General features: G+C 39.6%; 3 protein-coding genes across 5 annotated transcripts in view; all 3 read right to left on the minus strand.

The window, feature by feature from the left end:
• Cad87A (cadherin 87A) overlaps positions 1 to 13,458 on the minus strand; it is a 62,333-nt gene extending 48,875 nt beyond the window's left edge. The window contains exons 1-2 of one of the 3 annotated variants that reach the window (XM_017168056.3): positions 13,214 to 13,458; positions 11,999 to 12,267 (exon numbers count right to left, since the gene is read on the minus strand). The gene's annotated coding sequence lies outside the window, so the exon portion shown is untranslated. Of the gene's footprint in view, positions 1 to 11,998; positions 12,340 to 13,213 lie in introns of all 3 variants that reach the window. The other 2 variants (XM_017168055.3, XM_017168058.3) reach the window with 2 other exon arrangements.
• A 4,126-nt stretch (positions 13,459 to 17,584) lies between these two features.
• On the minus strand, positions 17,585 to 20,586 carry tin (tinman). Its single transcript, XM_017167853.2, has 3 exons — positions 20,396 to 20,586; positions 18,336 to 18,979; positions 17,585 to 18,075 (listed from the first exon to the last, which is right to left on the minus strand). The coding sequence occupies exons 1-3, from the start codon at positions 20,584 to 20,586 to the stop codon at positions 17,585 to 17,587; spliced, it is 1,326 nt and encodes a 441-aa protein (XP_017023342.1).
• A 1,356-nt stretch (positions 20,587 to 21,942) lies between these two features.
• LOC108075465 (proteasome subunit beta type-7-like) lies at positions 21,943 to 23,506 on the minus strand. Its single transcript, XM_017167921.3, has 3 exons — positions 23,363 to 23,506; positions 22,972 to 23,106; positions 21,943 to 22,687 (listed from the first exon to the last, which is right to left on the minus strand). The coding sequence occupies exons 1-3, from the start codon at positions 23,401 to 23,403 to the stop codon at positions 22,054 to 22,056; spliced, it is 810 nt and encodes a 269-aa protein (XP_017023410.1). The 5' UTR covers positions 23,404 to 23,506; the 3' UTR covers positions 21,943 to 22,053.
• Positions 23,507 to 23,682: the final 176 nt, after the last annotated feature.

Consider the following 23,682-nt stretch of genomic DNA (forward strand, 5'->3'; position numbering starts at 1 on the left):
TGTCCGTGTGTGTATTGGCCATGTTCATTCACATGTGTGTGTGTGTGTTGGCCAGTTGGTTAGCCAAGTATCGCACAAAGCCGTGTGCTGTGCAAGTATTTTGTATTTTTGGAGCCAGTTACCCAGACGCCAACATCACAGCCAACAACAGGCACCACCACCACCACCACTAGCCACCGACTACCACGGCAGCAGCAACAACAAAAGGCACTAACAGCCAGTGGCAAACCACACACATAAACCGGTCCAACGAAATTCCAGACAGTCGCCGTCGTCGCCAAAAGAGCAGCTTCAGCTACAGCTTCAACTCGCAGTCTCCGTCTCCCCGTTTGGACCCTGACTTTGGTCTATCGAAGACCCCAAGACATGAGCAGCGGCAGCCGGCACTAAATGTCAAGCGAGTGAACGGTTTTCAGATAGTGGGGTTGCGTTGGAAAAGAAGCAATGATACAGGAAAAAAATGTATGATCTAATATACAGAGTGCAACCTTTTATATACGTATATATAATAAATATAATTTGAACATTTAAGGAAGCCAAATATATCTTCTATTTTTGATTTATTAATGCTTAAAAAATGTTTAAATAAAAATCAAAATAAAACCTTTATTAATATTGATGTTTTAATTAAAACTCACGCTCTATAAAAACCTATGTATTTATATATAAATAACTCTTTGGTAGTAGAAACTTCGTTTTATTTTTTTTATTTTTATTATATTTTTTTACTGGCAATTTTCACAATTTTTGTTGGCATTTAGAGTTCAAGAAGAATAACAAAAACAAATAGAGAAAACTAGCAGTGGGTTAATTAAAAGAGAAAATATATACTAAGTATGTTCGTTTTTCGCACAGTGTGAAAATGCAATGGTGCAAAAAAACACAACTAAAGAGAGCTCATCAAGTTGGCTTAGAAAAGAAGAACCATAATAAAGAACTGTAACAGCGATTAGCAAGGAGGATGGAATAAACAGCGACGAAGAAAATAAACCGCGCCCTGTTGATGAAGAATCCCAAATCCAGAGATATACCCCTCAATAAATAAGAGTTTATTAAATGTTTGCGAGGTCTTTATCTAAATCTTCAATTACTATACCAAATCATATTTCAATATCCCTAATGGATCTTTGATGGAACGTGGAAGCATTTTCCACAAAAGCAAAATTAATAAAAGCCGACATACGCAGGAAAGTGCGCTTACTGGCACAGTCACATCTATATATCAGTTATATAATCACGTTTTTTTTTTTTTTTTGCTCTTTCCTCAAAGCCGGCGACAACTCCAAACGAATGGCGACGGCAAATTTGTTGTAATCAATATGAACTGGCGTCTGGCGGCTGCCTCAGATAACTCCACACACACACACAGAGACTAACAGCTCCAGCAGGCCATAAACGGAGTGTATGTGTGTGTGTGTGTGCGAAAAACAGATTTGTGAAAAATGCGGAAAATGGCAAGAAATGAAATCGATGGATCCACAATCCACAGCAGGAACCATTGCGTTATATTGCAAAATATAAGTGTACCTTGGAGGCTGAGAAAGGGAAAGAGGGTGGCAGATACCATCTTGTGATTTCAACGTGAATGGGTGTGTGGGTGTGTGTGTGTGTTACATGCGTCAGCCATTATGATAAATCGCACCTTTTATTGCAGCATCAGCGCCTTGGTAACTGATTTGCCAAAGGGTGCCCGGGGCTGGGTTTCAGTTTTAGTTGGTTTCGTGTTTGGATTCTGGCCAAATCGTTAAGGCATTAGAATAAAAAAACAGATACCACGCAGATACCAAAAAAAAGACCTTAATGATGATCGATTTGATATTAATTAACTGTATAGAAAAACATGTAATATGTTCTCATAGATATTAAGGGGAGTTTGCCAGCTAGTTTATCCAGGTATCTATTGAAAAAGCAGCTAAAATTAACAAGAAATTAAAGCAAATATCCCTGTATTTTTACTGATTTTTTGCAACAACTTTTAATATTTATTATTACATTTTTCTTATCCAAATAAATAAACTAAAAACAAGCTCACATGACAACCATGTTTACTTTAAGTTCTCAAGTTTCTATTTAATTTTTTCTTTTCTTTTTTTTATTTTGCTGAAAAGCTTTAGGTGTCGAAGAAAGATGGTGAGTAAGGAGTGTGTCAGCATGACATCATTCAACGATTACAGCGACATTGTCGCTTTTCCTCAACCTCGGCGGCTGCTTGTGCTTCTTTTTCGCTGGCTTATATCTGGTAACCCATACACCTCTTCCCATCCTCGCATTTTACCCTACAGCTTTTCTGTGTGTACGTTGCTGCAATTACGAATACATATTTTTGATAGACTTGCTTAAGCCAAGCAAAAAATGTGATAAACGACCAGCTAAAAGGAGGAAAAGTGTGTGGGGAAAGGGGATTGTATATCGCAAGTGGAGCAATTTTTATAACACAAACCCACATATCTACATAAATTCCACCGGGAATGTAGCGCAAACAAAAACAAAAACAACAGCAACAAAATGACACTGAAGGCAAGCCAGATACTTTCAGATAAATTCAAAGGAAAATCCAAGGGGAAATATTCAAAAGTGGATTGAAAGAGAGGCCAAAGGGGCAAGGGAGTAGAATTAAAGAGATCACTTGACTTGGGATCTATCTCATGTTCAGTTAAGTTCATTATATATCTTCAGTTGATAACTTAAATGTTTTATGTCTTGGAAGACTTGAACACTTGAGATGAGTACTTCTTTTAGAGTGGGATCATTATTGTAGATATTTTTACACTAATAATCCGTTTATTAAAGATACTAAATAAATTTTAAATTCCATTATAATAAGTTCTATAAAAAGTTATATAATATTATTCAACATTTTCCATCACGTATTCCAAGACAAAGTTAAAAATGCATTTCCCTTGAATTTGTAAAAATATTTCGGGGCAACTTTGTTGACATTGGAACATGTGAGAATTTGAAAGTTTTTGGCAGCGAACCGCTCCCTGATGCATGACCAACCACCAAGCCACCCATCCCCCACCCACCATCCACCAGTCCACCTCCCCCGATCAACTCGACCGAACCGAATTCAGTGCATCTCCCGCCGTCCTCCCATCATCAATATGTTACCTCAAAATGTTTTTGCTGTCGCACTGCCCCATTAAACATTCATCATTTTCCATGGCCATTCGTCATCAGTGCGTGGAAAAGTTAACGCCAAGAGACGTTGTGGGAAACTGGCTGGGGAATGGGGAAGTGCAACAAAAACAGAACTATAAAAAGGAGGGCTACATCGGTCAGTGGACCAGCACACAGACATAAGCCCACACCCAAATAGCGAAAAACTCTCAGTTCGCTGACACACTCGCACAAATCCACAAACATTTATCGAAATATTTCACACGCATCCGAGCCGAAGAGATGTGTGGTAACAACAGCACAACAACAAAAATATATAACAACACAGACCTTTCAGGGCATTAAAACCCCTTTGCTGGCTTTGCCAGTTTGGCAAAAATGTAAAGAAATAATTGAGCCAAATAACTATTTCTATTGCAAATATTTTACAAAGCAAATAAAGTTGGATAAATAAATATAAAACTGTTTGAATTAAACTTTAAAAAAATGTTAAAGTTTATTTATCTGTATTTACAATTAGCAATGCAGAGAAAAGTACATTAAATATTTTAAAATGAGCACAAAAATGTGGTTATTAATACTTCCTTAGACGGCTTCATTGGAAGATTTTGATAACGGCACTTTCTTTATATTTTCATAAACTTTTGATAGACAAGAACGAAGAAATTTTAACTATGGTGGTTTTAAAAAGAAATTCAACTTGAAATTTTATTTTAAAACATTCATTCTATATACTTTATATTTAAATAACACATATATTTAAAAATTAAACCAACTTTAAAATTTTAAAACTATTTTCCTGATATGGAAAATATCTGTTTTTTAAAGTTCAAGGGTATGAAAACCAGAGCAAAGCACCATTAAGGAAAATACAAATAAGATACAGTGCATTCAAAATCCGCAGCTGAGAACTGTAAAGTGAAGTGAAGTGAAAGCCACAGACTGCACTGGGAAAACCCTTCAACCCGAGAGCTGCATTTGGGCAGAAAGAAATGTGGATTCCCAGAGTCAAGCTGTAAACTTATGGACAGACACCTGCGAATAAGGTCAATAGAATTACGAAAGAAATGGGTAAGGTAAAACACGATAGTGGCAAAGTAAACCCAACAAATACAGCGGTCCAATGTCACACCAAGAAATTGTTGCTCTTTTTTTTTTATTCTCGATGCCGGTATTTTATTTGCTTTTGCTGTTAGCACTAGCAACCAGCATCGGCATCACAAATCAAAGCTCCACTTTTGCCTGACCCATTCATTACCATAAAAAGTGTGGGGCCAAGGAGATATAGGGGCGACGGGGCAAACTGGTTTTATCATCAATGCAGAACAAGAATATTCATTGGGATCTCCGAAGGGGACAGCGAAAGTGGTGCCATAGAAAGTTGACTCGACTTCGAGACTTTTTTTTTTGCTCAGTTGCGGGACCCGCCAGCACCGTTCAAACACAAAATCACGCAAGCGGAGAACTTTTTAATTAGACACTAAACTGCAACTGTCACGGGACCCTTTTGGGGTCTTTTCTTGGCTTACAGAAAACAGAGGGAGAGAGAGCAGCACTCATTATCCTGCTGATTAATAAGCAAAGCACTGAAAGGTAGAGACTTTGGCAGGAAAAGAGTAATTCGGAATTTTCAAGCAGTTTGCAACCGTCTTCTCATCTTTGAAAAATCCATAAAATTAACTGTAAATATTTTCCATTCCATTTACTTTTTGGCAAGCAAATCGCACATAATAACCGTTTGGGATTTACGGGCATTAAAGAAGGTCTTGAATAATTAATCAATCCATAGAAAGGTTATGATTAGTGGGAAAGGATTGGCACAGAGGAACAGGCTATCATGCTTAGCTTAAAAGTCTTATTTGAGTTGTATTTGTTATCAAGAGTTAATTTCTAAATTTTCGTAGTTAAAGGAAATATATAGTTCAAGGATTATAGTTCTTAAGGCAAGATCTAGATTTGTTATTTAGCCCCTCAGCCTTATATCTTCCCTTTTCAAAAACCCTCCATCTCAGGGTATTTTCCCTTTCGGCATTGTCCCGGTAAAATGCCACCTGTCACGCTCTAAACGATCAAGTGACTGACTGACAGTTGGCTAACTGGAGCAAGTCGGTGACTGAAAAATGCCCGCCAGGCAGGGAACAAGAGTCCGGGGAAAAAAAACTGTTTGAAAAGTGCAAAAAGTGCTGAGCCCAAGATGAAAGTTTAACAACATTTAGCTGAGCAGGCACAAAGTAAAGTTGGCAGGCGGCAAGGACTCGAAAAAGGCCAGCCAGAGAAGGAAGCGACGAAGGAGACAGGGACTCTGAGCTGACTGAATGGGATCAAACAATTCGCTAGTTTACACCTTGGACTCATTTAATTATATTCATTGTACCAGTTCAAGTCTCTCATTAGTCAGCCCCTCATTACTCCGCACCATCCCGCCATTTGTCCTCCTTACTCGCTCCTTTCTTGGCCATAACAACAACAAGTTGGCAAAGTTTTGTGAAATTTTCTTGAACAAGTGACCCATAAGTTGGGCCAGCCATAGCGAAGAAGGCAGGGCAGCCCAACAAGTCAGTTTGTCTACCCCGAAGGAACCCCTGCTATTTTCTAACACCTCCTCCGATCCTTCGAGTCCTTCGCCTTGTTGCCTAATGAATATGCTGCCCTAAGGCCAAGTCCTGGCGTCTCGGCAACGTTTACTTAGCAAACTCAAACGGTGTTGGCGTATCCGTGGCTCTAATTGCTTTGTTAGACACCGTTGGGGCAAAATATGATGGTGCTGGCTAGAGTTGGGTGGAACGAGCGGCGCACATACTGTCTGAGGAAATCGTTGGCAAAGTTTCCTTGCCACAGGAGATGCACGATGCATGTGAGTCTTTAATTTAATCAGGGCTAAGATATGATATCTTTTAGTTAATAATTTATTTACCACAAGGTTTCTTTTGCAAGACTTTGTTGGGAAACATCGTAAAACATATACACAGATATTCAAAAGAAGCTTGAAGCTTAAATTAATTTATTTAGTTTTTCGAAAGAAGAAATACTTAATAAAAGGTTTTCAAACTAATAAAATTAACTAGCTAAGCTATCTTCTCTAAACTTCTAAACTCTCTCGTCACGAACTTAGATCAAAACTTGTCAATCAGCCCTCGGAGGGAGGATGAAACAAGCTGCGCACCCATTTATCCGGCCGGATTCGCACAAGTCTGAGCCCCAAGGCTGGCAATTATAAATACTCTTCTCCTCTGCTGCTGCGATGGCGTTTAACAGGAAAACATCACAGGACATTTCACTAATCTCCAGGACAGCAGCAAGTCCATGTCAACAGGGAGGGAAAGTTGTCGAGGGAGCGGAACTGGGAGCAGGTCAGTGTTGCGCCCCGGGCAATCAAACTTCGACTTCATTTGACAACTTTAATGGAGTCCGAGGCGAAGCAGCAGTTTGGAAAAGTTGCTTATTGCATTACCGCTGACCGTTGGCTAAACTTTGTATTACATAACTACTATGTTGGCTTAACATTTTCCGCCCGCCGGTCGTCATCTTCCCCCCTTGCTTTCCCAATTCCCATGGCCGCTTTCCCCACAGCAAGGCCGCAGCCCATTGTCACTCATAAATGTTAAACAAATTGTGTGAGCAAAGCTTTTTGAGGGACACACACATGCTAAATACACTAATTCTAAATAAGCTGGTTTATCATTTAAAATTTAAAATTATAAATTAAATAAAGTTCAACTATTTGCATGTGCAACTAATAAATAAATTATTTAGTATACTGCTCATATTAAAAATTTTTATTATTGTAAAATTAATTTACAAGACTGCAAACCATTTTAATATATGTGGGAAAAATAAATCTAGAAAAATCTTCCTCAAAGTTTAAGCATTAGAAAAAACTTTTAAAATTATCGCTGGATTTCAAGAATCCCCTTCATATTTTGGTAAGCTTTTCATATTTAATTTTGTTGTTTTTTTTATTAGTTAAAAACTTGTGCAGGCATTGCATGTGTGTCACCACCACCCACCCACTGCTTTTCCCGAGCCAGGAGACCGACTGATGCGACATGTTGGCTTACCGCTAATTGTAAGTGAAATTAGCGGTTTTTGTTGTTGCTAATGAAAATTGTTTGAGCCGAGAACTTTGCGTCATTTGCGGGGGCAGACATTTTGAGTGTTTGGAAAAAGTTTTCCCCAAGAGACCAGCTTGGGAAACGGATGCAGTGAGCGATTAATCGGATCTCGTGTAAATCCAATCAAAGTTTGACTCACGTTATGCGCATAATTAAAAATTACTTTACTTTGCTCCGCTTTCATTACGTTTTCTCTTAGCTTCCCCTTTGCCAAATTCCTAATTTTTTTTCGTATTTCCCAGCCATGTCGCCATATGTCCAAGCCACGCCCCGACACTACGCCCCCGATTTTCCAACGTTTTCGCCCTCGTCTCGTAACATCTTCGACGAGAAGTGAAATTAATGGCTTTTCTATTATTTTGCACAAAGTTTCGAAGCGCATTTGACGTTGATTGCATTTTTTGTGCTCCCGAAGGACGAACATTATGTGGGCGGTGGGGGTTAGGTAGGATTACAGAGGGGTGCAGCTCCCAAATGGCTTCCACCAGCGGAATCACAGCTGCTGGCAAGCTTGATTAAAAATTTTAGTGAGTGTGCGGGCGTATTAGTGAGTATCTGTGCGATGCCAAGCCGGGCAATTTGCCTGTTTCCCATCCACGGATTCCCATTAACCGACAGAGTTTAAGGCGACAGACATTGTGGGAGAGCAAGTGCGGCGGATTAGTGACCAGAAATTGGAACCACTCCCCCTGGCAAGGTCCATCATAGCCACATATGTTCCGGCGACTGTCTCTAGTTTATGGTTTGATTTATGTGCTCCAAGGTGCGGAGGATCATAAATTCAGATAAGAAATTCTTCAAATTGCTTTTGGCACAATTGCACTGCAGGAAAGTAGAGAGAAAAAGGATGTGGCCAAAATTGAGAGTAGGACCCAGATGCGATTCAAAGGAAAAATGTATTTCCTAGACTTCCATTTTGAAATTGCAGTCTATATATAAATTTAAATAAAATGACTAATATCTAGAAGTAAAAATAAAATATTAGAGATATATTCTCAACATACTGTTAAAATATATTTCTATAATTTAAAATTAAGGTAAACCACCTAAAAAATGAAGAGTTTAAGAGTTACTAGCATACTTCCTAAACATCTTTAAAAATCCAACTACTGTTATCATTTTGATCTCAAAGTTAGCTTGTTGTGCATGCCCATTATGCAGACTGCAACTTTGTTTTATCTATCTCGTTCATCGAGTTCCATATCTGATCTCTCCAGCCTATTCAAAATAAGGAGCGGGACTCAAGGCATTCGGGAGTCTACAGACCATCCACACTCTCAAGCGAAAGGAGAGCCTTAAGTTGCACAAAATGAACTTCCTTCCTGTGCTGCCTTCCTGTCGCGGCTGAATGGCCGACTTCCACCAGCCACTACTCCCCAAAAACGGAAAAAACCCCGGTCACGACCATCCCTTTCTCTATATATCGACACGCCCACTTCTAAGCGTAACCGCCCCACTTGGCTGGTAAAAGTTTTTCGGGGGCAATCCCAGACGGTCGAAAACCTCAACGCGTAAAAAGGACCAACTAAATGTGAACCCAGGAAAACTTTAAGCTCATTTTATCCTTTACATATATAGAGCTGTCCGTCTCGACGCCATCGAACAATACGAATTGCTGGAGCGAGTTTGCGGCCCAGACAGGATTCCCCCTGGCCGGGCCAGCGTCCAACGGACCAGGCCAAAAACAACCAAACCAGTTAATTTCCAAATTGTGAACAGAACCAAAAAGTGCGACCCCTGGAGAGAGAGTGAGGTGCTGTATGGGTAATGGGTGAACTATGCATGAGGTGGATTGTTGGGTTGTGGAAGCGAAATTATTGCACTAGAGATGGTTAAGTTTAGGTTTCAAATTCAAATCGAATTTTGATAAATAAACAATAAAAGTCAATTTTCATAATTGGAAAATTCAAAAACGGACAAACACTAAACGTTTTTAATAATCGAAAATGTAATGTTTGAAAAAAAGACCTATTTATTGTCTAGCTTAACTTTCTTCAATACCAAAAATCCAATTAAAAATCATGCTTTTTGGTATGTTGCCGTAAATTATGATAAATCTTTCAATTATACCTTTATAAATTACACTCCCGCGTGCTGTAAAGGTCTCCTGTCCATGACCCGGTTCCCTCACGATCCCATCTTTAGGTCCGGACAATGGTTCGGCTTGATTTGATACGCCGCAACTAGTTCAAAACTACACAACGCGGCTGCACCGCAGCACCGCCACTGTATCCAATACTCTGGTAAATGGCTCGGGAGCAGACCGGGTCTGGTTTTTGGGCTTGGAATCGCAACCGGAGGCAGCCTCAGAGTCGGAGTCGGAAGGGGGAACTAAGCACTGAAGCACTAAAACTGAATAGTGTAGGCCGAGAACAACAAAAGCAGCTGGCCACCGAAGCCGATGGACTGGTCAGAGCCAGAGTCCAAGTCGCAGAGAGTCGGCGTTTGAGTTGGGAGTTGGAGTCAGTGCTCTAGCGTCATCATTGCCAGAGCATAAAACTTGTTTCTGTCTAAACATGGAACCAGCACCCAACTCCCCATGGCCCACAGTTGGCAGCCACCACATACACAACCCTTCCCTCCCTGAATGCCGCCAGTTCAGGCCCGGTTGCAAGCCAGTCTGAAATATCTTCCGGCTTTGCAAAGGCAACAAGAACAGCAACAGCAAGAGCAACAGCAACAACAACGTCGGCAGTTTGGACGCAGTTCCGTCGACGGCTTGGGCAAGTTTTCCATTGTTAAAAGGTTTCCCAAAAAAGCGTCGCGTTGCCGCCGGTTTTCCAGCTCACGCTCCACCCGGTTGCAGCAGGCAAACAACAACAGCAACTACACTATACAGACTTTTCACCATTGTTTGGGGAGGGCGGCCAGCATTAATATTGTGATTTGAAAATTACGAAATTCTCCAGTGGCGGATAAAATTGAAGTTAGCCGGGGAATATGGCGGCGGTCTCAGCGGCTGCTGTTCCTGATCTATTGTTGTTGGCATTGCCGCTGAATCTGCGATAAATTTCATTTGAAAAAGTACGAACAAAAGGGTTAAATGCGGGCTGAATGGGAGATTGGAATGTGCATCACGAAATGTGAAACAAAAGTCGAGTGATTTTAATTGTTATAAATTGTTATATTGTATTTTAATGTTTTTATCAAATGATTATAATCGCAGCATTAGTTGTAAAAGCATTTACAGCACATACAACTCGTTTTCAGTTGGTTAGGTCATGGGAAAATCATGTTGTTAATTTAAAGTGTTTATTTCGATTATATTTTTATAAAAAAAACAATCTTTAAAGCTTTAAGTTAAAGAATAAACAAGCAACATTCCAATCTATTTAAAGCAAAATTAACTTAAAATTTCTTCTTCATAATTTCGCGTTACTATCAAAACATCATTAAGAAATATACTAACACATCAGCCACATAATCACCTTTGTTTGCCAAACTATAGATAGATGTAATCCCCAACAACTCAAACAGCTCGTTAGGTAAATTAACGAAAGATTGAACTCTGTGAGGAATTCGGATGACTAAAGTTCATTGCCATGGGATCGTCCAAAGTCCTAAATTGGGTTTATGGTCCATTAAAAGATCATCAAGCGAAAGCGAGCGGAGATGAATCAATTTTTTGGCAATGGCTCAAATCAAGTTTGCGAAATGCTCTCAAAATTTGGGTTACATTGCGACCTCACCAGGTGCTAACCCAAAAGCCCACTTACCCGCTTGACTTGCTCCGGGAACCAGGGCCCGGACCCTGTGCACCATACCCGTACTCGACAGACAGCCGGAGCAATTCATAATTAACATAATTGAGGCAACCGCCTTTGGATGTTTTTGTGCTTTGATGAGCAGAAAGCGATTCCCCAGAAGGGCGAGGGGCGGCGATGGATGACGACCCATAAAAATACAAGAGGCACGAAAGCGTCGGGTAAAGGGGTTTTAGCTGCCAGTAACCAAGGTACTACCTACCTACCTACCTTCTGCCAAGCGGGGTGGCAGGTTGGCTGGGATGTGAAAACGAAACAATATGTAATTTCTACGCAAAAATGTTTTCACATGGCCCGCCGCCTACCACCAGCGAAGGGGCGTGACACTACAGCAGCAACAACAAGGCGAGAGGAGCAACAAGAAGAACCTGAACAAAGAATGGCAACAGAAAATTGACGTTGACGTACTCACTACTTACAGTATGGAGTGGGGAAATGGTCTCTGGGAAAATGCTGTCAATAAAGTGATTTCAATAGAATGGAGAACTATACAGTTCTTTTCAGTTTTAAACGAATAAAATCATGAAAATTCATTGAAATTTCTTATTAGCCGTGGTTTAAGTGGCTGCATTTCAAAAGATAAAAACCCTATTTTAAGGGGTATTTAAGATTAAATGATTTTTAAAATGTTTAAAAATATGCTCTACTTGATCTTCAAAGAAAAACATTAAATAAAACGTAAAATTCATTTACGAAAAACTGTTTTAAACATTGAGAATGAGTCTTCCGTCTGAAAAGCCATGATTTTGGAAATCTTGGATTCAAGATTCAAGTTGAAACCACTCACAATTTTGAATATAAATATATGTGTACAAGAAATATATTGTTTAAATATGCTTTAGTTTCTCTCAAACAACATATGTATCTTATAGATTTTGACATCAAAAAAATTCCGATTCAACATAATTAGCTAAAAAATTCAGAGCTTAAAACACCACCCCCACACAAGTGTTCGTGTACCCACTTATCCAGTGTTCCCTGTACACTTCCAAGTTGACTTACCCGCTGTATTGTTGATTCTTCTACCTCCTCACTTCTCCCGTTTTCAGAGGAGAAAGAATTTCGTTGGTGACCCGGGCTTGGCCGCTTTGGCGGCTGCGGCGGGGGCAACGTTTATGGCCTCCACCGGCTGATGACGCTGGAATGTGGCCACCAAGGCTCAGCTGACGCCGCAGTTGCGTTCTGTTGGGTTTTGTTTGGTTTTTTATCTTCTGCCGAACTCTTCTTGCCGTCCTCCAAATGCCGGCTTTTAACTCTTTTTTGGCTTTTCGCTGTACTGACGACAAAGGTGATGGCAATTTGTTGTTGTTATTTGCTCTTCTTCGACTTTGCACCTCGCAAAACTGCCGTTATTCAATGGCGAAGGGCAGACACACACACACATGTACAGGGGAAGAGGAAGAGTAAGAGAAATAGCAAACACTGGCAACAATATATTTCAATCATTCACAACATTTTTATTTTATTTATTTGGTATTGTATTTTTCGCATTTATGCACGAATTATCTCACGGTCAACTGGTTTGTTGGTTTATTTTTTTCTCTTTCGATTTTTTCTGTTGTCTCGAACATCGAATTGATGGAAATGCAAATAATCGCGCAATAAGACGAGAACATTTTCCGGCCCAAAAAGAGGCTGAAAAGAAAATGCAAAACGGCACGCGACGCACGTACTTAATTACTGGATAAAAGTGTGTGTGCCAGCAACAACAATAAAAGCAACAACAACTGGCAATTCAATGTCATTGTGGGTCTCGAATCGCCGCCACCCACACACAAGTCAAATGGACAAATTGAATTTCGGCTTGCAATTTACGCTTTTAATTAAATCATTAAAAAGGGGGCACAAAGATTACGATTACGCCATTTACACACACTGCAGGCAATTGATGCAGGCAACGCCAGTTGATGTGTGTGTTTGCTTTGCGGCTAAAAAATGCAATTATACTTAAACCATTTGGCAAACGCAATCGACGGCAAATTACATATTTGTAATTGTTTGCAATTGAACTGCTTTTAAAATCGAATAGCAATTAAATTGTTGCTTCGCAAACAACAAACACACACGCACACAGTTGGCCGAAAAAACCAGACGGACCACTCACACAGATACACACGGGTGCTGCTGCGCCGACGCGACCGCTGCCGCGCTGCAGAACCTGTCTCTTCCTCCTCCTCCTCCTGCCACTGCTTCCCGTTCTCTTAGCCGTGTGTTTACCTGTGGCTAGCTAGCTGTAGCTATTTAAGCATAATTTCATTCACACACTGCCTTTGTTGGCACGGAATTAGCCGCGGCGGCTGTAATTCTGTAATTAAACAATGCGGTATTTCGAAACACACGCTGAGAACGAACAACGTACACACAAACACAGATGAAAGCGCGCCCTTCCCGCACACACACACGCAAACAATGCGGCAATCCGCCGACGCAACTTTGACCCGGCGACGCGCGTGACGTCGTCCGCACACCACAATTTTTGAAAAAAAACTGAACACCGTTAGTGAGGCACTTGTTGCGCTTCCAGCTGATCCGAATGGGCTCAGTGTGGCCGGATGACAATATCGCTTATCTCCTAAAAAATCCAACCAAATGTGATACTCGAACCATACCTGATACTCGAACCACATCTGATACTCGAACCATTCCTTATACTTGAACCGCACCTGATACTTAAACCACATCTGAATTATAAGGTTTGTGTCTTGTATAATAGGACTCTCATTAATTCTTATATTTAGTACAGATTTGACATTACAGAAAAAAACGGATATTTAGAACGATTACTAACATAACCGATTCAAAACAAAATCAAAAATCAAAAAAAATAAAAAAAAAATTTTGAAATTCTGTATTATTTTAAAAATTTTAACCCCAAATGGGTCTTAAGACTTAAATATTGTAAATGTATTTCTTGCGTTAATAGGAGATTATATATTTTTTTCTTGTTCTTAAAATAAATTTAATTAAAGTTAATTTACAGACTTTGGATAACAAATCATTAATACAAATACCACACAACTCCCACTCAAACACCACATTAATTCCGCACAAATCCAGCATAAAACCCTTAAAATTCTCCCTCATAAATGGCAAACTGCTAGCTTATTTCCTATTATATTTTAGATTGATCCTAAGGCAGCTGTAGGAGTTTAAAAAAATTAAAACCAAAATTCTACTAATTAAAAAATATCAGAAAATATCAAAAATTATTTGAAAACCTTAACATATTTTATGAATATTTGTTTGATTTTTATATTAAATGTATTTTAGATCAAATTATCTATAACTAAGTTTATGAAGAATATATATGGGTATAAGCCCAATAAGAATATAATTGTATTGTATTTTCATTGTGTATTATTATTGTTCCAATAAATTGACATTAAAAAGATTAACTATAAATTAAAATCACACTTATTTAAAGTTACCATAACTTAATACAATTTATCGGTTTAATTTCATCTATTTAAATTGATTCATAACCCACCCACTTCCTATTCAAAATCTGTGTGGTTTAATATTGAAATTGTTTACAGGTGCTCCCCAAGTAGTTTAGGATGCCAGCGGCAGGAACTCGAGTTTCATTGGCCCCGAACGTCTCTTTCAGTGAACCCATCTGAAGGCGATATCAACGCCCCGGGATTATTAGCTTATTCGGATTCCGTCTCCTTGAGTGCCCAGCTTCCACACGCCATAAATCAAATGCTCGAAAATGCCGCCGCTCGGATTCCGAATGCAATTACTCAATTAATTTGAATATAATTGTCACAATATTCCACTTGAAAGCCGCGCAAAGCCAAACGGCCAATGGAAATTAAACAGAGACACCCAAGAACATGGCCTCGATTGGGGGGGAGAGAATGTAAAACGAGATCGCAATTTTATGCGCACATCAAATAAAAATGTATATTCAGCGACGGGACGGGAACGGGATCTCTCGATGGATTTTCCGATAAAATGTCAAAGGCTTTAATGGAGGAACTGTCGGAGTCACTCTGCCACTTGACAGCCCGGGATCTGGAACAATGACAGCGGGAGTGAAAGGCGAAAAAGCAGAGTGAAAATAGGCATAAAGTACGGTTGTGGACTAGGCGATACCCCAAGATTTTCAATTAAAAACGGAATAAATAGAATAAAAAAATAGGTACGTACATATGTATTTTAGATAAAGAAATAATTGCATATTGGGGTTTTTTTTTAAAACCAAACTTAAAGCATGAGTATCATTGAAAATTTTTATAATTTCGTAACTTTAAATGTGCTTTATTTATAAACAAACTGTTCCCATAACAAATGGAAAATAATCAAAGATTTGATGATTGAATATAAAAATACATTTTAAATCGATGAAGGCAAAATGTAAAATATTTTGTTAAATTTATTTTATCACTAAAATTAATTAATTATTACCCAATGCACAGCTCTGATCATGAATCCAATTAAGATTTAAAACTACAACTAGAGAAGGTTTTTAGCAAATAATATAAAGCTTATGTTATGCTAGATAAATATATTTATTTAGATAACTTTCTAAGTTCTTGAAACCAATATAACGATACTAGTATGCCCAATTTATCCACAATTACCGGGTACAATAATGCAATTGCAGGGGCGGCACTATTCAAAGGCTGCGGAAATGGGAAACAGTTTTGCCCCAAATAAAAGAATAAAAAAAAAACACCAATAGTTACACTTGCAGCCTTTCTTTCATAGTGTTTATTTATGGTTGTTAATAAATCTTAATTTGCTTACCTCTAGTTCGCTTTGGCGGCTCGCCGCATTGAGGAAATGCAAATGAGAGCAGTGAAAGCAATTGGGGCTCAGGAATCGGGATCCGGAGAAAGAGGAAAGTGAACGGAGTCAGGGTAAGGGGCACAGCTGCGACAGCGGCTCTGAGAGCCTTTGATCCTCTGACGGAACATGAATTAAACGGCGCTACAACAGCAAACGAACTCTATCCCGGCCTATCGCCGATCCTGCGTGTGATATATGGGATTGACAAATTCTCCACTTGAGGAGAGTCGCGTCGGTCTAGACTCCGATTGCGGAGGAGCACACGTCGCCGCAACATTGCCGCCGACATTGAAAGATGAGAACGTAATTGTTTATGGGTCGCCGATATTCATATTCCGTCTGGTCAGTGTGGTCCATTAGGTAATGTTTGGTGGCACTTGACATGCATTATCCCTTGGCTGCGTGGGCGTTTTGTTTTTGCCACTCCAAAGGAAACTCCCTTTTGGAGAAGTAACTAGTGCTTGCTCTTTTAAAAATAGAATTATTGTAAGCTGCGACTTAATGACAAAAAGGATACAAGGATAAACATGAAGATACTTTTTTGTAACCGTCAATAATTTCTAAATTCATTTACAAATTCATCTACTTCTTCTAAACTCTTAAATATTCAACAATAAAATTAAACAAAACATTCAATACCCCAATTAAAATGTATTATTTTTTTTAAAACCCCTAGAAAATAAAATCTCTCGGATTTCCGTTGTGTTTACCATACAATTTGAGCTAATGCCCGATCCCCGCGTGATTGACACTTAACCCAAGAAAGAAGGGAGAAGGAGGAGTCTTCACCCCAGAGCTAACCCCCGAAGAAGCTTCGGCTGTCAGAGATGTGGAACTCAAACCGAAAGTGTGATCAGCTGCACTTGTTGGTCTGTGGCAGCGCAACTTCAACCTCAACCTCAACCTCCCATTTGCAGTCGCCCCCAGTCTGGAGGCATGTGTTTGTGGAGTAATTGATATGCCACCACACCACTGAACCACCAATATCATGAAATATTAGCCTTTGCCCCGCGGCCTGTCATAAAATGGCCCGAGAGCTCCGCCGGAGAAGGAAGGGGAGTTTTTGATGTGCCCTGCATTTTGTATCTGAACAAGAGTATCTGTATCTCAGTGTGTGGATTCAGGAAAACATTTTACAGTTGCATTGCCATTGCCCTGCCACTTAAACGTTTCATAAATGCAACCTTTGTAATGTCTGCCGCCAACGCACTTCCCTCCTTTTACTTTAACCCCCTTACCCTTTATCTTTCCCCGTGGCATCCCCATGCGAAAAGCAGCCAAAGGGAAAATATTTCCAGCACTAAAACGGAAATCGTTGTGTGTGTTTTCATTCGTTTTTGGAATATACGTTTTTCATAAAACTGATCGCTCGTCTCGATAAAATTGATTTATGCGGCGATCGGCGGCAATTATACGCAGATGCAGTGCCTAATGGATCGGTGGCCGATCGAAAGCTGTTCATAAAGATATAAATACGAGAGGCGGCATGGCAAGGAGTCATCGATGTATTCATCAGGGTGTAAGAGTTGTGACCAAGGAGGTTAAGAAATGTGAAGAAAAGTGATGACTTTATTTGTTAATTAAGACTTGTCTTTGGTTTGGTAGAGAATATGAACATTATCTTGTATATGGAAAAGTCTGTACAAAATCTGGCTTTGTCTTAAACTTTATTTATTGTCCAACATTTACATAAAACAAGGTACTATTAGCTATGAGGCATTTTCTTAGATTACAACATAGATTCTGCTTGAAATCGCAATAAATTAAAGACTCTAATTATCATCTCATCTGGAGCTATTGCATGTGCTGCAGTTGATGCTGCTGTTGTTGCTGCTGTTGTTGCTGCTGCTGCTGTTGCTGCTGCTGCTGCTGCTGGAGTTGCTGCATGGTCGGTGGCCACAACACATGATTGGGTATGGGCGGTGGCAGCAATGGAGGCGAAGGCAATGGCTCTGACTTCACCTTAAGATGTTTGGTAATGCCCTCGCAATCGATGTCACCCCTCTTAGACTTGTAGCGGCGATTCTGGAACCAGATTTTCACCTGCGTAGCCGACAGATTCAGCTTTTGGGCAATAATTTCACGCTCCGCACCCGTCAGATACTTTTTTAGCCTAAAGCGACACTCTAGCTCCAGGACCTGAGCCTGCGAAAAGAGGACACGGGGCTTGCGTTTCATTCGTGGCTTCGAGGATCCATGGTTGCCGGAGGAGCCATGGCTACTGCTGCCATTTATGCTGTTCTTGCGCAGCTCGGATCGCGAGGAGGTCACCTGACTGTTGTCCTCTGAGAAGAGAAAATATAAATATTTGCAAAAATTAGGAAAATGCAATAGAATTGTGGAGATAAGGAAAAATTCTTATGAACCAAATATGTATTAGAAATTGAAAATATCAACAAGAATGTAAAATACTTTACATAACTGGGACTTTAAATATGAATGAGGTTTTGTTTTATAAATACATTTTGTTTGTAAAGATAATCCTCTTAACTACTTAATATATATAATTCCCTTTTCAAATTAAAATAATCTTTTATATACTCACTTCTCTTGGCACCCTCATCCGCAGTGTGGATGCTCCTTAGCGAGGCCGAGTTGCTGAATGTCTCCATTAGTCGCTGGACGCCGCTGGCATTCCCGCCGAGCTTCTGCGCCGGCGCCTGCAGGCTCTCCACCTCCGCCGAGCTATTGAGGTCCAGAGTGGGTGACGGCGTCACATAAGGCGTGGGGATGTACTCGCTCTTGATGCTCACCGCGGCAGGCGTGGCTCCGCCGTAAACATCACTCGTTCCGGCGTAGTTGTAATTGTAGGTGGCGGGACTTTGGTAGGCCGTTGCCGAGGCTCCGGCATAAAACTGCGAGGCGGACATGTTGTAGGCCGAAGCCGCCGAGTGCTGGAAGCTCTGGTGGGGATGGCCATGGTGATGCTGGAACATGTGAGCAGGCATTCCGTAGTCCTGGTAACTGCCATACAACTGATGATGCGGGGGCGGCAGGAGCGGCGACAGGGACGAGGAGTTGGTGGTGCCATCGTCCAAGTGCTGAGGATGCAGTAGCTGCTGCGATGCATCAGTTTCCTGCTGCTGCTGCTGCTGCTGATGGTGGCTGTGGTACTGATGTGGATGTGGATGCTGGTGAAGATGCTGTTGGTACTCGCCGGCGCCATAGAGCGCCGAAGCAGCCGCCGCACTACGAGAAAGCAAGGAAAATGGGCAAAAAAAAAAAGGAAAGGTTAAACACGAGGATATATGGTACATGGCCGCCATGTGTTGCATCACGCCGGACACAGCGACGGCTCCCCGGGGCCGTAGACCTTTCCACTGGCCACTTCCTGCTGGCGCGACAGGATCCCTTCGCTTGGTGACATCATTTCATGGCTCATCAGGAAATTAAGGACGCCCCAGTGCGTTAAACGGCGGACACACATGCGAATCACACATGTTGACCAGCCCAAAAGGGATCGGGCGGGCGATCTCTACCTCCGGAGTCCGAACCGGACTGCCTGCCTCGGACCTTGTTTTTCTTATTGTTAACCGTGTGTCTTCGCATCATTGTCTTTGGCCTCTTGTACAAATAACGATGATTTGTCAAAGCCTCATGCTCCGAGGCTCTTCCTTCGGTCCCAGTCCCTCATTCGATCCTATTTGCAATTCATGCTTTCTTGGTGTTTTCATAGGATTTCTTCTGCCGCGCGTCTCGACGGAAGGTTATCACAATATTATCTTTCGTTGGAAAATTGGTAGAAATTAATTTTCCTATGGAGCCTTATTAAATAAAAATAAATAAAATGCGACTGGGAATGGGAAGTTGTCTGTCTTTGAGAAGAACTTGCTGACAGGTAGATTTGGGTAGATACTCTTGCATATACATATGTATATATGTATGTATATTCTTGTGTATATCCAAGTAAATATATAAAAAGATGCTGTGTAATAATTAAACAGCAGTTAAATAACAGCTGGTTGTATTGTAGATTTTCAAAGATGATCAAATTTATATCAATTAAAATAAAGGAATCTGAATTATTCAACAAAATTTAAATTTTTATTGTTCCCCAAAGATCTTTCTTGTCATTATTTAAAAAAGGACTAAATTCTTATATAAATGCTAAGGTCCTTATAAAACAAGTTCAAATTTAACATATTTTTGAATACGATCCTAAATATGTTTAATGATTTTATAATATCATAAAATCAAATAAATTATTAAAGAGTTGGAAACGATATTTATAGATGAATTCTTAAACGTATTTCTAATTCTTTGAATATCCTCTATAGCCTCATTATTTATTTATTTTTAAGTAAACATATGATATTTATGTATTATAGTATTTTGGCTTAGTTACATATACTTAAAGCTAAAATTTTAAGGTGATAAAATTGATATGGAAAGTCTGAAGGGTTTATTATCAGAAAAGCGGGCCAGGATTTTATGTATAATTCTTTTATAATGGGATTACACAACTCCTAATTATGATGATTGAAAATGAAGCACATCCTCTCCTATCCATAATATTTTTCCATACATTCCCCGCTATATCAACCCAAATATAATATGAACAATATCCCCAAAAACCCCTTTAAGAAATGTACAACCAAAGCTTACCTATCGAGATGTCCGTAAGCTCCCTCGTAGGCCTCCGTTTGATTAACCATATTCAGTATATCCTTGACTGAGAACGGTGTGCTGTTCAGTCCATCCGCATTTGTCAAGCTCCCCGGACTGGGCGACTGATTGTAGTCGTAGTAGCCACTCGATTGTGGCACCTGAGCCTGCTGCTGGTGGTGCTGCAACATCCTTGGGATCCAATCACGGCCACTTGAGAAGCACTTTAAACTCAAATAAATAGTACAATTTGCCAAATCGCACTTGAACTTGCGACACTTGAATGTGAATAAATATCTCTAGTCGCTCGCTGATGGTTGTGGAATATATATATACAATCCAATTTGGACCGAGTTCCAGTCCGTAACCCGTAGATGCAACCGTACCCGATCCCGAAAGTGCCGTTCCGATGCGCACTCGACCGTGTCTGCAATTTGTCAGCTCGATTTTGGTACTGAACGCCTAACGCCTTCACCCCAGAGATTGCCTGATGCTGATGTCTCAGTGTGTATGGGCGGCTATATGGGGAAAATGGCCGCCGAGAAGCCAATCACAGCAGAGCATCGGCATGCGACTCACTCTCCTTCTCTATTTTTCTCTCTGTCTCTGTTGGGGTTAGAGATGGGCAGGAGATAGTATCAAAGGAAATATAATGCTTTTCTAATTTAATTCGTATTTTAAGTAGATTTTTATAGATATATTTTAAACCAAATATGCTCTATAAAATTTCAAAATTTTCGAAATATGGAAGCTAAAGAAATAAGTTTAAATTTTACTTTAAAACATGTTTTTAATTTTAACCAATTAATTTTAACCAATTTGTCAAAAAGCTAAATCAATTATAAATGATATTAGTTCGTTAACTAAAATTGATCTAAACAGGTAATATTTTTTTGTTTAATTAATAGAGCTTACTTCCCCGTAAATTAAAATATTTAAGGATGCTGCACACAAATCCTTTTTATCCTCGTGTATATTGTTAAATACTTTAGTAATTAATTTATATGTTTTTAAGTTTGTTTGAAATATTAAGAAATCATCATCATCACGCTGTCATCTCTAGGACTATCCTTTCCCTTGGATAGGCATGTGTATGGAGAGCAAACACACACGTCCAGTTGGTACCTTACTATCAGATACCCGATGGTGACTCCTACTCAGTCCCTGAAACGTCACAAATTCCCCTTGTTGTTATTAGTTGTTTGTTCGCAGCCACTTTATGCTGATTTTGTTTCGCTACTTGAGCTTGAGTATCAGTATTTATTATTGTAAAGTCCTTAAGTTTCATGAGATGATTCTGCATGTCAAGTGGGCGCCGCTCAAGTGCAGATTTTCGCACATTTGATATTAACTGCAGTTTCAACAGATTTTGCCAGGACATAAGTTTTTATATACAATTTTTCAGATTTGCTAAAACGAAATATTTTAATTAATATACTTTTTTTAGACAATGTGTAATTATGCTCTTGATTATACTTCTTTAATGGTAATTCTAACAAGGAGAATACAGAGGAAATAATTTCAAGGATACCTGATTTAAAATAAATTTATTGATCGTCATTTTTAGGTGGTCAAGTTTTAAAAAATTAATAAATATTTATAATGAAAGGCCTCGCTCTTTTACCTGGAGATTCCAGATATTCTATTCCCCCTGCTCCTTATTTATCTCCTCCTTCGTCTATTTTCGCCAGTCCTCCTGTATTTATTTTCTCTTTTGCTACTACACTTTCTTCTCCACTACCACCATTTTCTGGAGTACTGGATTCCACCATCACCACCCTCTCGCCCACAATTTTTGGCACGACTCGCGAAACAAAAGGCCTTAAAGGCTGCACGACTGAACCTATTGTCTCATCTAGCATCGAGTAATCGTTCCTCAAAATGCACAGTCGGATGGGACTCTTGAAAGGACCTTCGACCCTTCCTGTTCCGCAGATCACGGCCTCGCGGATAACATCGCGAGCAGTCTCCTCATCCAAGCCCGTGCGCCAGCGCGTCTCCAGCAGGGACATCGCGTTCATCGTGCCGGTACCCATAGCGGTAAATGGGGCAGTATCCGAGGAGCCATCGAACCGCGTTGAATACATTTCCGTCCCATATTTGTCCACCCCGGCGATCAACAGGTTTACATTCAAGTCGCCGTCTTGGCTGTGGAGCAGCTGCTTGGCCATTTGGTTGGCACAGCGAACCGGCACCCGGCGGTAATTGGTTGTCATGTGGTGCATCTCCAGCTTTGATTGGATCACACTCACCACGGCACATATGTCCTGGCCAACTCCTGTCACTGCAGCGCTGCAATGAACCCAGAGCAATTGAGCAATTTATAAAACAATTAATTTAAATATTTAAAACATTATTACCAAACATTATTCGAAGAAAATCTGGTCCTGATTCTAGTGAATTATATTAAAGAATAATCGTTATATTTCCGTAGTTAATATAGAAACCTTTTTATTTTTTGCACTTACATAGAACGCGTTTTTAAAAATTCTTCTTATAAATAAGAAAATATTTCCAAAAATGAGTAAATACATTTTTGGATTTTCTGATATAGTTTTATCTATGGGCATACTTACTATATATTATCATGAAGTCGATACATATTTGATATAGTAGGTCCGACATCAGTTGCAATTATCACCCCGCATTCATATTGTATGCCCACAACAATGTTGTCAGTCACCACAATTTTAGGAACCGGAATCTTGCGGCTGTGCTTATATATATTGAAAGTGTTGTATTAGTATACATTTTATACATTGTGCATTTAAATTTATTTAAATTTTTTAAAGGCAAATTACATCAGGTATATTACATATAAATTATACTATTCTTTTTGCCATTATGATCTGCATGAAGCGGACATCGCATAAGTTAGTATATTTTAGGAAAATTTTGAAAAATGAACCGTAACATGGGTCAACATCCTTTAAAAAAATCGTATTAGCCCTTAGTAAATTAACTTACCTCACACAAGTATTCGATATTCCTGAAGCAAGGCGATCCATTGTAACATAAAAGTAATAATATTTAAAAGTAGTAATATTTATTTAAGGCTTAAGAAAACAAAGAACTAAAAAAGACAGGCCTACTTCTTCCCCCTCTTCAGGCAAAGTTTCGAGTTAGCAGGTATATGTTTAAAAATGAATTTAGGCATACATTTGTTTAAGTATATAATATTAGATGATTTAAAAAATGTGCACAAATTAATGTCTATTTTTAACTCATCCATTGCACCGCGAAAAAATATTAATTTTAATATTTTAATAATAACGACAGGATTCCCA

This window comes from Drosophila kikkawai, chromosome 3R, assembly GCF_030179895.1.
Source record: "Drosophila kikkawai strain 14028-0561.14 chromosome 3R, DkikHiC1v2, whole genome shotgun sequence".
In the NCBI taxonomy this organism is placed as follows: Eukaryota; Metazoa; Arthropoda; class Insecta; order Diptera; family Drosophilidae; genus Drosophila; species Drosophila kikkawai.

Excerpts from the sequence above, each read along its gene's own strand:
- tin (XM_017167853.2), bottom strand. The coding sequence starts at position 20,586 with ATGTTGCAGCACCACCAGCAGCAGGCTCAGGTGCCACAATCGAGTGGC. Across the intron at positions 18,980-20,395 it reads GCTTACGGACATCTCGATAG|TGCGGCGGCTGCTTCGGCGC; the intron begins GTAAGCTTTGGT and ends GCTTTCTCGTAG. Across the intron at positions 18,076-18,335 it reads GGATGAGGGTGCCAAGAGAA|AGGACAACAGTCAGGTGACC; the intron begins GTGAGTATATAA and ends TTCTCTTCTCAG.
- LOC108075465 (XM_017167921.3), bottom strand. The coding sequence starts at position 23,403 with ATGGATCGCCTTGCTTCAGGAATATCGAATACTTGTGTGAG. Across the intron at positions 23,107-23,362 it reads ATATCGAATACTTGTGTGAG|CCGCAAGATTCCGGTTCCTA; the intron begins GTAAGTTAATTT and ends ATATAAGCACAG. Across the intron at positions 22,688-22,971 it reads CGACTTCATGATAATATATA|CGCTGCAGTGACAGGAGTTG; the intron begins GTAAGTATGCCC and ends GGTTCATTGCAG.